The sequence below is a fragment of the Delphinapterus leucas genome, chromosome 15 (assembly GCF_059928025.1).
Source record: "Delphinapterus leucas isolate spDelLeu-1000000601 "Yukka" chromosome 15, BTC_Dleu_Yukka2, whole genome shotgun sequence".
Taxonomy (NCBI): domain Eukaryota; kingdom Metazoa; phylum Chordata; class Mammalia; order Artiodactyla; family Monodontidae; genus Delphinapterus; species Delphinapterus leucas.
The window spans coordinates 28,614,628-28,628,706 of record NC_143143.1 but is presented as its reverse complement, the minus strand read 5'-3'; the positions used below and the strand labels follow the sequence as shown (position 1 = coordinate 28,628,706).

Genomic DNA, 14,079 nt, shown 5'->3' with positions numbered 1-14,079 from the left:
TATCAAAACAGCATCAGCTCCCTGTCTGAGGGGACTGCTGGCTCTGTTCTGAGGCAGGTCCTACGGCTGCACACCACATCAGCCCGTTCCAGAGTTACAGGGGTTCTCTGTCAGGCAGGCACACTGCCTGGAATCCCAGTCTTTGCAGAGGCCCTGAGGATGCCCTGACAGAGCTGCTGGTGCAGGACCCCCATAAACAGGAGGGAGCACCTTGCCGGGTGCAGAGGGCTCTGGGGCTCAGAGGGTGGGCTGTGGCCTTTGCCCACCTCTCACCTCACATGGGGAGGCTGGCAGGCAGTTCCATATTACTTCCTGGTACCACTTTCCCTTCCGGAAGCTTCTCCTTGACTAGAGTGAGATCCAAGGGGGCAGAGTCCTGCCTGCACCCCTGGACCCCAGGGCCCCATCCACAACCTCATCGCCAAGCACAGCCCCAGGGCCAGCCCTGAGCCTGCGGGCTCCAGGCTCAATTTGTGCATGAGCAACCTCTCAGCTCTTCCTGGCTTTGTTGTTTTCCCAGTATTTTCTCTCAATTATTTCTTTTCCTCTAAATATTACTGTATAGATTTTGTTATAGATATAATATATTAAATATTTTCAATAAATTACATATCTATTTTCATTATATATTAATATAATAGGTTAATATGTTATGTTAAGATATTCCTATATATTATAATGATAATGCATATTAATGTAACAATAACACTACACATTAGAATTTTATTATTCTGTTAACTTCAACAGGAAGATCTCTCAGACCCTATCATTTGTCAGTACCGCAATCTGGGACTTAAAATTTCTCTGAAGTCAGTAGTTGTTATTATCCACCTGTTTATAAAGGCTGCCCATGAACTGAAATTCTTTTCTGGAAACAGCACCCACCTTACGAGGTTGTGGGGAGGGTCAGATGAGGTGACTGGCGCTAAGGACAGTCAGCGCTCAACAAACACCAGCTTGTCATTCTGGCTCAGCAGAACTGTGTCTTCATATGTTTCAAATTATCCTTTAAAATCAGTAAATCAAAAAGAATAAGGCACGTCTATGTGTGATGATAAGGAGTGAATTTCAAGATATATTTTCAAGTGAGAAAAGCAAAGAATAGAACACCATGTATAGAATATTACCATCTGTGCTTTTCAAATAGGGATATATCTTTATCCATCCATACAGTCATCCATTCATCCATCCATCCACCCATCCATCTCCTGCGTTCAAACAGGATAGCTCTGGAAGGACACACAGAGAAGATGGAGCATGCACACCTGGACCCCCACCTCCTCCCCTTTTCCTCTGGTTTTCTCCAAACGTGTATGGTATATGATGCATGATGCTTCTGTATTTATTGTCCATCCCCTCCAGTAGAATGGAAGCCCCATGAGGGCAGGGATGTCCGCCTGTTGTGTTTGCTGTTGTGACTCCCACGCCCAGAACTTTGCTGTCCAACGGGTCAATCACCAGCCACATGTGTTGCTTGAGCCCTTGACACTGGGCTGGTCGGAACTGAGATGTGATATGTGAATCAAATCCACATTGGGTTTTGAAGACTCAGTGTGTCATGGACTGAATTGTGTCCCCCCTTCCAAATTTATACGTTGAAGACCTAACCCCCATTTCCTCAGAATACGACTGTGTTTGGAGACAGGGTATTTAAAGAGGTAATTAAGGTAAAATGAGACTATTAGGGTGGGCCCTAATCCAACCTGACTGGTGTCTTTACAAGAAGAGGAGATTAGGACACTGAGAGAAACCAGGGACAACACACACAGAGAAAAGACCATGTGAGGACACAGCAAGAAGGCGGCTGTCTGCAAGCCAAGGAGAGAGGCCTTCCTCAGAAGAAACCAACCCTGCCAGCACCTTGATCTTGGACTACCAGCCTCCAGAACTGTGAGAAAATAAATTTCTGTTATTTAAGCCACCCCACCTGTGGTATTTTGTTATTGCAGCCTGAGCTAACTAATACACCATGAAAAGATCATTAAAATTTCATTAATAATTTTTGTATTGATTCCATATACTAGGTTTGGATATACTGGGTTAAAGAAATATATTATTATTTCAAGAAAATTAATTTCACCTGTTTCTTTTTACTTTTTAAATGTGGCTCTTGGAAAATTTTAAATTTCATGTGCAGCTCTCATTGGTGGCTGACATCATACTTTCTGATACCATAGCCTGGCACAGTGCCTGGCACATAGTATGTGCTCAATAAGTATCTGTTGAATAGATCAATTAAAATAGTTGTCTTTGGGAAGTGACTGGAAGACGGGAGGAAGAGTGACTGGCTTTGCACTGTATTCCCTTTGAGTTTACCATGAGCAAGTATCTTCTTAAAAAAAGAGAGAGTGGGCTTCCCTGGTGACGCAGTGGTTGAGAGTCCGCCTGACGATGCAGGGGACACGGGTTCGTGCCCCGGTCCGGGAAGATCCCACATGCCGTGAAGCGGCTAGGCCCGTGAGCCATGGCCACTGAGCCTGCGCGTCCGGAGCCTGTGCTCCGCAAAGGGAGAGGCCACAACAGTGAGAGTCCTGCGTACCACAAAAAAAAAAAAAGAGAGAGAGAGAGAACGAGAGATCTAAAATAAAATACGATCAAACACTCCCTTTGTGATGACTTAATATATTAAGACAAAATAAGAGTTGCCCTCATACAATTAAAAGTGCCTCTTGGACTTCCCTGGTGGTGCAGTGGTTAAGAATCCGCCTGCCAATGCAGGGGACACGGGGTTCGATCCCTGGTCCGGGAAGATCCCACATGTCGCAGAGTAACCAAGCCCGTGTGCCACAACTACTGAGCCTGTGCTCTAGAGCCCACGAGCCACAACTACTGAGCCTTTGTGCCACAACTACTGAAGCCCATGCGCCTAGAGCCCGTGCTCCACAAGAGAAGCCACCGCAATGAGAAGCCCGTGCACTGCAACGAAGAGTAGTCCCCGCTCACCGCAACTAGAGAAAGCCCGCGCGCAGCAACGAAGACCCAGCACAGCCAAAAATAAATAAATAAATAAGTAAATAAAATAAAAGATGCCTCTCGCAGGTATGCACATAATAGTCAGCCACAAGGTGCCCTCAGATGGATAAGTGTGTCAGCCACGAACTGCCGGAAAGCTGAGTCTCGGACGATGGGGGAGATTCCTCTCCACACCCCAGGCTCAGGCAGGGAAGCAGGTCCCAGAGTCTCCTGCACAAGCCCCCTCCCCAGGATGAACAAAACACAGGGCTGGGCCCAGGGACAGCCCCCCAGTGTCAACAACCTAAGGTGTCCCCCGAGTCCCTCCAATCCTCCTGCCTGGGGTTTGCTTTGTCCCTCTATACAATGGGCATATTGGGCTCACTCCATTTTTCAAACTTTTTTTTTCGGCCACACCGCAGGAAATGCAAGATCTTAGTTCCCCAAACAGGGATAGAACCCACACCCCCTGCAGTGGAAGCACAGCGTCCTAACCACTGGACAGCCAGGGAATTCCCATTTTTCAAACTTTTTACCACGGAAAATTTCAAACATATACAAAAACACAGAGAATAGTAAAGGGAGCCTCCAAGCACTGTCCCCTCCCCTCCCCAACCATCAACTCATCATTTTCTTTCACATTTACCCCCTCCCCACCCTGACTATTTTAAAGCAATTCCCCAACAGAGGATCACTTCATCTGTAACTAGTTCAATATGTTTCTCCAAAAGACAAAGCCTCTTTTTCAAAACATAACCACAGAACCACTATCACACCAAATAAAAGTGAACAATAACAGCTTAATATCATCCAGGATCCCCTTGGTGGTCACATCCCCTAAATATCAACTTAAAACAAAACAGTTAATATGTTCAGTCAGGATCCAAACAAGATCTGCACATTGAAATCAGTTTATGTTTCTTAAACCCCTTTTATTGTAGACTTTATTTTGTTGTGGTGGTGGTTCTCCTATTTTATTTTTTTATTTTAAAATTTTTACTGGGGTAGAGTTGATTTACGATGTTGTGTTAGTTGCAGGTGTACAGCAAAATGAATCTGTTATCCGTGTACATTAAAGTAGACTTTAGATTACTCCAGTATATCCTTCTATTCCCTCTCACGGCCCATCTCTCCCCCTCCTGCCAATATCCACCATATTAGTTATCTATCTGCTGCATAATGAATTTCCACAGAACGTAGCACTTAACACAACAAACATTTATTATCCCATAGTTTTTGTTGGGCAGGAATCTGGGTGTGACTTCCTCCAGTGAGAACCCTTAAGAGTTTCTCCCTGCAATCTAAGTGTCGGTAGGGCTATAGTCTCACCTGCAGGCATGACTGGGCAAGGATCCAGCTTCCAAGCTCCCTCAGTACACGTTGGCAGCATTCAGCTCCTTTCCACGTGGGCCCCTCCAACGTGGCAGCTCACAACATGGCAACCTGTGTCATCAAAGTGAGCAAAGGAGAGGGAGCAGTGGGTCTCACACTTGTGTATGCACCAGACTCTCCCAGAGGACCTGTTAAAACACAACTCACTAGGCTCCACCCCCAGAGCTCCTGATCCAGCAGGCTTGGGTGGGGCCCAAGGATGTGCATTTTAAAAAAAATTAACATTTATTTATTTATTTTATTTCAGCTGTGCCAGGTCTTAGTTGCGGCACGCAGAATCTTCGTTGGGGCAAGCACAATCTCTTAGGTGCGGTATGTGGGCTTCTTAGTTGCAGCATGCGGGCTCTTAGTTGCGGCATTCAAACTCTTCAGTTGCGGCATGCATATGGGCTCTAGTTCCCTGACCGGGGGTCTAACCCGGGTCCCCTGCACTGGGAGTACAGAGTCTTACCCACTGGACTATCAGGAAAGTCCCAGGATGTGCATTTCTAACAAGCTCCCAGGTGATGCTGGGGACCACACGTTGAGAGCTACAGAATTATAGGTACCCCCCTCTCTAATTTTTTATTTCTTCATTGCATTTTATCTGTTGAGGGGCCACTCTTAAGAAGTCCAAGGTGAAGACAATGGTTTCAATCCTGGATGCAAATGAGAATTACTTGGTGAAAAACTAAAAATACAGTTGCCATATGATCCAGCAATCCCACTCCTGTGCGTATATCTAAACAAAAGTATAATTCAAAAAGACACGTGCACCCCTACGTTCACAGCAGCACTATTCACAATAGCCTTTTGGCTATTGTGAAACGACCTAAATATCCATTGACAGATGAATGCACAAAGAAGATGTGGTACATATATACACACATGCACACCTACATATAATGGAATACTACTCAGCCAGAAAAAAGAAATAGTGCCATTTACAGCAACATGGATGGACCTAGAGATTATCACACTAAGCAAAGGAAGTCAGAAAGAGAAAGACAGACACCATATGGTATCACTTAAATGTGGAATCTAAAATGCAACACAGGGCTTCCCTGGTGGCGCAGTGGTTGAGAATCTGCCTGCCAGTGCAGGGGACACGGGTTCGAGCCCTGGTCTGGGAAGATCCCACATGCTGCGGAGCAACTAGGCCCGTGAGCCACAACTACTGAGCCTGTGCGTCTGGAGCCTGTGCTTCACAACAAGAGAGGCCACGATAGTGAGAAGGCCCGTGCACCGCGATGAAGAGTGGCCCCCGCTCCCCACAACTAGAGAAAGCTCTCGCACAGAAACGAAGACCCAACAACACACCCCAAAATAAATAAATAAATTTATTAATAAATAAATAAAATGCAACACAAATGAACCTATCTACAAAACAGAAACAGACTCACAGACATAGAGAACAGACTTGTGATTGCCAAGGCAGAAGGGGGTGGGGGAGGGAAGGATTGGGAGTTGGGGATTACCAGATGCAAACTATTATATATTGGATGGATAAACAACAAGGTCCTACTGTATAGCACAGGGAACTATATTCAATATCCTGTGATAAACCATAATGGAAAAGAATATGAAAAAGAACATATACATAATTGAATCACTTTGCTATAGAGCAGAAATTAACACAACATTGTAAATCAAGTATACACCAATAAAATTGAAAAAAAGTTACTTGGTGAACTTTAAAGGGTCACACCATCTCCACATCCCCAGCAGGGCCTGGGAGACAATCACTGAAAAAGCAAATGTCACAATAGCAACTCTGATGCTCAAGCCCAGCTATGGGCCACTCATGCATCTAGTTGTAGATTATTTCTAAATCTTTTAGCAAAGTGGGGCCAGTTATTCCCATTTTACAGATAAGGAAATTGAGGCCCCAAGAAGGTAACAGGAAAGTGGCAGAGGTGGGCTCAAACACAGCCCCAAGTGCTTTGTCTGTCCGTGGGTCGCAGGCCTGTAACTCATGCTGGAGTCTCCGTCCCCTCTTGATGGAAAGTCCTCTGCCCTCAGATCTAGAGAAGAAAGTTGCTTGTGGTCAGGCTCAGCTGTGGATAAAAGTGCCTAAGAGCTGGGCCTTGGGAATAATTCCTGCCTGACCCCAAAGCCACCCCAGGCCCGGGATGGCAGCTGTGAATAATGGATGACACCAGGGAGAACACTGTGGCCTGTGATTCATCTCCACTGTGATGGACAACTACCTCTGGGGATGGGGAAGATAGATGGACTTCCCCACCAGGAGGCCCCGCCTCTCCCCTCCATCCCCAGCCTCTCTCCAGCCTCAGAGTCAAAGGTAGGGCCCACTGGGGAATCAGGGGTCAACCCCACTGCCTATTACTTCCTCATTTCAACCTCTAGACCCTTCCTCCTGTAGAAGCAGGGCCCAGAGACTAGCTTCTGGAGGGTGAGGGAGGGAGGGAGGGAATGGCTTTGATGTGTGGTGGTGATAGATGAGGGCTCTGTAGCCAGACTGCCAGGGTTCAAGCCCTCTGATATATGCTAGCATTGTGCTCTTGGGGGACTCACTCATCCTATCCGAGACTCAGTTTCCTCATCTGTAAAGTGTGGAAAATACCATCAACTTCATGGAGTTGTCAGGGGTTAAGTGAGTAAATAACACATGTAAAGTGCTTGGCATCACCTGGCACATGGTAAGTACTCAATAAATGCTAGTTAGTGTTCTTATGCTGTGTGCCCGGCAATGTGGGAAGCTTCCTGTGTAATTTGTCTTATGCAATCCTTATGGCAACCAAGGGCAGTATCTGCTATAATTCTCATTTTACAGATGAGAAAACCGAGGATCATGGAGATGAAGTATAAGATCGCAAAGGCAGTCCATGGGAGGAGCAGAATTTGAACTCAACATCCAGTGAACAATTCCCAGTACACTCAAGAGTCCCAGTCAAACATCCTGCCCCACTGTCCCCAAAATACACTTGTCACCTTACAAAAGCTCCTAAGATTATACGACCCATCCCTCCTTACACAAAAATCAACTCCAGATTAAGGGCTTAAATGCCAAAAACAAACAAACAAATAAAAAACACTTTAAAATTTTTAGTAGGAATTAGAGGTAAATATCCTTTGGAACTTAATGATGGAAAGGTGATAGATTACGGACTGAAATGTCAAAACCAAAGCTTCAGAACCCTTAGTAGGAAATATAGGTGAATATATTTTAGACCTGTGTTGACAAAGATGTTCAGCATCATTAGTGATCAAGAAATGCAAATCGGGCTTCCCTGGTGGCGCAGTGGTTGAGAGTCCACCTCCCGATGCAGGGGACACGGGTTCGTGCCCCGGTTCGGGAAGATCCCACATGCCGGCGGAGCGGCTGGGCCCGTGAGCCATGGCCGCTGAGCCTGCGCGTCCGGAGCCTGTGCTCTGCAACGGGAGAGGCCACAACAGTGAGAGGCCCGCGTACCACAAAAAAAAAAAAAAAGAAGAAGAAATGCAAATCAAGATCTCAGATGGCAACAATTTCACACTCAACTGGAAAACATTTTTAAATCTAATAATACCAAGTGTCGGAGAGGATGTGGATCATACGTGCTGCTGGTGGGAGCGTAATTAGTGCAACTGCTACATAAAGTACCTTGTTATCATCTCCTAAAGTGAAACATTCACGTATTCTGAGTCCCAGTGATTCCATTTCTGGGTAAACATCCCAGAGAAACTCTTGCACGCATACCAAGAGCCACTTATGAGAATGCCCAAACAGCACTGTAAATTAGCAGACACCTGGACACTACCCAAAAGGCCACCTCACAGGACAGCAGATGGGTCAGCCATGGTACACAGACCTAGTGGATATATGACACAACAGTTAAAACAAGTGAACCTCAATATGGGCCAATCTTAGCTATACGTAGACTATTAAAGAAATTAAGCCCCATAAGAGTCAGACAGCTTGATACTCTTTTTTAGGTTATCTGGATTCTCTTTGTTATGGGTTGAATTGTGTCCCTGAAGAGAAACACTGAAGTCCTAATCCCTGGTACCTGGAAATGTGACCTTACTTGGAAATAGGGTCTTTGCAGACATGATTAGTTAAGTTTAGATGAGGTCCTATGGGTTACATTGGGCCCTAAATCCAATGAATGGTGTCCTTATAAGAAGAAGAGGAGGTCCTAGTCGTAACAATCAGGCAAACAAAAGAAATAAAAGGCATCCATATTGGAAAGGAAGAAGTAAAATTATCTGTTCACAGATGATATGATCTTATGTATAGAAAACCCTAAAGACTCCATCCAAAAGCTATTAGAACTAATAAATGAATTCAGTAAAGTTGCAGGATACAAAATCAACATACAAAAATCATTTGTGTTTCTATATACTAACAGTGAACTATCTGAAAGAGAAATTAAGAAAGCAATCCCATTTACAATAGCATCAAAAAACGATAAAATACTTAGGAATAAATTTAACCAAGGAGGTGAAAGACCTGTACACTAAAAACTATAACACAAAACAAACAAACAAAACCCTGATGAAAGAAACTGAAGAAGACACAAATAAATGGAAAGCTCTCTCGTGTTCTCGGACTGGAAGAATTAATACTGTGAAAATGTGCAAACTATCTAATGTGATCTATAGATTCAATGCAATCCCTATCAAAATTCCCATGGCATTTTTCACAGAAATTTACAAAACTACAGTAAAATTTGTATGGAACCACAAAAGATCCCAAATAGTCAAAGGAATCTTAAGAAAGAAGAACAAAGCTGAAGGCATCACACTTCCTGATTTCAAGCTATGTCACAAAGCTATAATAAAACATACTGGCATAAAACTAGGTGCAGAGGCCAGTAAAAATGAATAGAGAGCCTAGACATAAATCCACACATACTGTATGTCATACAGTTGACATACAGTCAACTGATTTTTGACAAGGTGACAAGAACATACAATGTTTGAGAAAGGACAGTCTCTTCAATAAATGGTGCTGGGAAAACTGGATATCCACATGCCAAACAATGAAACTGGACCCCAGTCTTCCACCACTCACAAAAATTAACTCAAAATGGATCAAAGACTTAAATGTAAGACTTGAAACCATAAAACTCCTAGAAGAAAATATACGGAAAAAGCTCTTTGACATTGGTCTTGGCAATGATTTCCTGGATGAGACCCAAAAGCACAGGCAATAAAAACTAAAATAAACAAGTGAGATTACATCAAACTAAAGAGCTTCTGCACAGCAAAGGAAACAATCAACAAAATGAAAGGCAACCTACAGAATGGGAGAAAATATTTGCAAACCATATATCTGACAAGGCGTTGATATCCAAAATATACAAAGAACTCACACAACTCAATAGCAAAAAAAAAAAAAAAAAAAGTAAATAATATGATTTTTAAAATGGGCAAAGGACCCGAATAGACATTTTTCCAAAGAAGACATTCAAATGGTCAATAGGGACGCGAAAAGGTGCTCAACATCACTAATCATCAGGGAAAAGCAAATCAAAATCTCAATGACATATCACCTCACACCTGTTAGGATGGATATCATCAAAAAGACAAGAGATAACAAATGTTGGGGAGGGTGCGGAGAACAGGGAACCCTCCTGCGCTGTTTGTGGGGATGTAAATTGGTGCAGCCACTGTGGAAAACATTACGGAGGCTCCTCAAAAAATTAAAAATAGAACTACCATATGATCCAGCAATCTCACTCCTGGGTATATATCCAAAGGAAATGAAACCAGTATCTTGAAGAGATATCTGAACTCCCATGTTTACTGCAGTATTATTCATGATAGCCAAGATATGGAAACAACCTAAATGTCCTTCAGTGGATGAATGAATAAAGAAAATGTGGCATATATATACATACACATATATATATGTATATATACATACACATATATATGTGTGTATATATATATATATATATATATATATATATATACACACATACATACACACTGTAATATTATTCCACCAGATGTTACGTGAAATAAGCCAGACAGAGAAAGACAAATACTGTATGGTTATCACTTATATGTGGAGAAGAAAGAGAGAAAGAGGGAAAGAGAGATAGAAAGAAAGAGAAAGAAAGAGAGAAAGCTGATTTCATAGAAACAGAAAATAGAATGGTGGTTGCCAGGGGCTGCGGGAAGGGGGAAATGAGGAGATGTAGGTCAAAGGGTACAAGAATAAGTTACAAGAATAAGTTCTGAGGATCTAAGGTACAGCGTGGTGACTATAGTTAATAATTCATTATTGTATACTTGAAAGTTGCTGAGAGTGGATCTTAAACATTCTCACCACGTGCACACAGGTGTGCGTGCACACACACACACACACACACACAAGGAGTTAACTATGTGAAGTGACGAATAGGTTAATTATATTGATCTGGGTAGTCATTCTGCAATGTGTATTATATCAAAGTATCACACTGTACACTTTAAATCATATTTGGCAATTATTCCTCAATAATGTTGGGGGAAAAAAGAAGAGGTGATGACACATAGAGGAGAAGGCATGTGAATACAGAGGCAGGGGCTGGAGTGATGCACCTACAAGCCAAGGATTGCCACGGATTGCTGGCAACCACCAGAAGCCAGGAGAGAAGCATGGAGCAGATCCTTCCCTAAAGCCTGCAGAGGGAACATGGCTCTGCCAGCACCTTGATTTTGAACTTTTAGCTTCCAGAACTGTGAGAGAATAAATTTCTATTGTTTTAAGCCATCCAGTTTGTGGGAATTGCTTCCAGCAGCCAGGGGAAGCTAATATAGCCTTTTAATAAAGTTAGTAAGAAGAAACTAACATAAAAAAATATACTTTGAGGGACTTCCTTGGTGGTGCAGTGGTTAAGAATCTGCCTGCCAACGCAGGGGACACGGGTTCGAGTCCTGGTCCGGGAAGATCCCACATGCCTCAGAGCAACTAAGCCCATGCGCCACAACTACTGAGTCCTTGCGCCACAACTACTGGAGACCGCACGCCCAGAGCCCGGGCTCCGCGACAAGAGAAGCCACTGCAATAAGCCCGTGCACCGCAACGAAGAGTAGCCCCTGTTTGCCACTGCTAGAGAAAGCCTGCGCGCAGAAGCAAAGACCCAACGCAGCCAAAAATAAATAAATAAATGATTTTTAAAAAACCCTATATATATACATATATATACACACACACTTTGAGGATAAAACCATACAAGAAGGAAAGCAGGGAGTAATGAAGACAGGACCCAAGGTGATGGGGACCACGGGGGGGGGGATGGGATGGGGAAACCTCAAGACTGGACTTGGGCCATTGTTAGGGTTCTGGCTTTTGATAAATGGGTTACTTGGTGTGTATCACGTGATTAAAATAACTGTGGAAATTTTTAAGAAAAGCAGGTCATGTAAGACCAAAGAGAATACGCCATGATCTGGATTATGATCAGTCCATCGTTCTCTGCACCTGAAGTTTCATTAGAAAATTACTTAAAATCAAAATAAAAGGGATCCCTGCACAGCTCGCTGTCTGCCTGCTTCCACGTCTGTGAGTTCCTCTGGTGCCAGGACGAGGCTGCATCCTCCCAGTTCGGGGCACACCTTCTCAGAGAGCCCCTGCCACCACACCTCTCACCTTGCTGTCTTTCCCTTTTTCCCTAGCGCATACACTGTCTGATAACCTCTATAGTGTACTCAGTTCTGTGTTTATCATCTGTCGTCCCCCAGGAGACTGTGAACCCCGTGAGAGCTGAGTTTCCCATCTGATTCATGCCTGTCTCCCCGGGAACTAGCACAGTGCTTGGCACAGAGGAGGTGCTCCATAAAGACTGGCTGAATGAATGAAAAAGTGAGTGAATAAATGAATGATTTAGTGAATGGGTGATTAAGGGGCGCCAGTGCCCAGGTGTACGTGTGTGTTTCGGGGGGTGGGTACCGCACGTGGGAATGCAGGGCAGGCTCAGGGCAGGGAGCACCTCAGGACAGCCCTGCCCTCCCCCCTCCCCAAGTCTGCCCCTCATCACGCTGATAACACAGACTCCAGGAATGAAGACCGGAGCCAACCCCGGCCGCCCTCAACCCATGACAACCCAGCTGGACTCTTCCGGTCAACACAGGAGCCCATGGGATATCTCCGTCCCGGCCAGGGGCTCTGTCTGGCCCTGCAGTAAGAGGACTGGGCTGCGAGCGGCTGTGGGGTTCACCTCTGGCAGATTCCCCACTTCAGCCACCCGTCTTCCACTGTGCTTATTGCTTCCATACCCCCGTACCATCTCCAGTTACTTCTATTACATTTTGCTTTAAATTAACTCACTTATTTTTTTCCCCTGAATAGACTGAATTACAAAGGAATAGGGGGGAACTCCCTGGCAGTCCAGTGGTTAGGACTTGGTGCTGTCACTGCTGTGGTTCTGGGTTCAATCCCTAGTAGGGGAACTAAGATCCCGCAAGCCATGCGGAGCGGCCAAAAAAAAAATTTTTTTTAATAAATAAATAAAAAGAAATGGGTACGTCACTATCAAAAACGGAAAAGCAGTATCTGTGCCCCAAAACAGAAAGTAACATAAACTGCAGAAAAACAACACGTTGTTAAATTCTAGATCAAGACTGTGGATTGCCCAAGACTGTCAGCCCGAGGTCTGCTCCCTCCTGGTTATAAGGGAGCCAAGCCAGTGCTAGAGATGCTAGAGAGATGTTAAAGCCACCCACCAGCAAGGGAGGATTTCTCTCCTTGACCAGGATTGCTGTGTGATTCAGAACAAGATGGTGCCCTCTCTGTGTCCCATCTAACCTCGCCCTGCAGAGCTCACCAGCGGCTCACTTCTCTCCCTTTGGGGAACTTCCCTCTGGCCAAGCAGTTTTCATTTCATGTTTAGGCCTGGAACCCTAAGAGCTGTGGGCTTGGCAAGGAGGCCCCAGGCTGGAGTCTCCCCGGAGGCTGGCTGAGGCCTCTCTACTCCCCAGCAAACCCCTCCCTTGTCCCAGTCCCTCCAGTGCCCCAAGGGAAGCAGGCACAGGGCCAGCCTGGCACAGGGCAGGCCCGGCTGGGCCCCAGCAAGCCCCAGGGAGCCAGGGTGATCTCAGCCCTTGCCCTTAATTATCTTCCTGGCTAATGAGCATCTGAAAACCTCCATGTCATCTACAGGAGGACCCCTGGGATGCTGGGGGCAGGGAGATTCTACGGGCCAGATGTCACCAGTGGAGGGAGGTGGTAGGGGCCCCAAGAGAGGAAATGGGCTTGGGGAGGAGAACTACACTTCCTGCCTCTTTGTAGGGGAGAAAGCTAGGGCTGGGGCAGGCAGTTACGGTGGCGGTTAAGCGCAGGACTCGGCAGCCTACTATGCGGGCTCAGATCCAGGCTTGTTGCGCGCCACCTGTGACCTTTAGCAAATGCATTAGCCCCTTGCTGCTCAAAGTGTGGTCCCCAAACCATCAGTACCACCTGGGAGCTTGTGAGAAATGCAGAAGCTCGGGCCCCGACCTACTAAGTATCTACATTTTAACAAGACCCCCAGGTGATTTCTGTGCACATGTGTCACTCTGTGCCTCAGTTTCCCCATCTGTAAAATGGGGATTAAAATGAATTTATGCATACGTAGTGTTTAGAACAGGGTTTGCTGCTATTATTATTCATTCATTGTTATTATTATTGAAGCAACTCACTCTGGGCAAGAGGGATGGCTGGACCCAGGTGGGCTATTCCCAGTCCCCCACCTCTCAGGGGCCCAGAGATGGGTTGTCACTGTGAAGACCAGGAGCCTGAGGATCACAGAAATGCAGTGATTTGCCCAACATCCAAATGGGGGA

The 14,079-nt window shown here is 45.2% G+C and overlaps 1 protein-coding gene across 4 annotated transcripts in view; it reads right to left on the bottom strand.

Annotated features, from left to right (window-relative positions):
* The window catches only part of LITAF (lipopolysaccharide induced TNF factor), a 110,118-nt gene that overhangs the window by 94,741 nt on the left and 1,298 nt on the right, over positions 1–14,079 (bottom strand). For all 4 annotated transcript variants that reach the window (XM_089896157.1, XM_022552308.3, XM_022552309.2 and 1 more), the window contains exon 2: positions 4,282–4,395. In XM_089896157.1, the coding sequence (XP_089752283.1) occupies positions 4,282–4,342 (61 nt within the window). In that variant the 5' untranslated portion in view covers positions 4,343–4,395. The remainder of the gene's footprint in view (positions 1–4,281; positions 4,396–14,079) is intronic.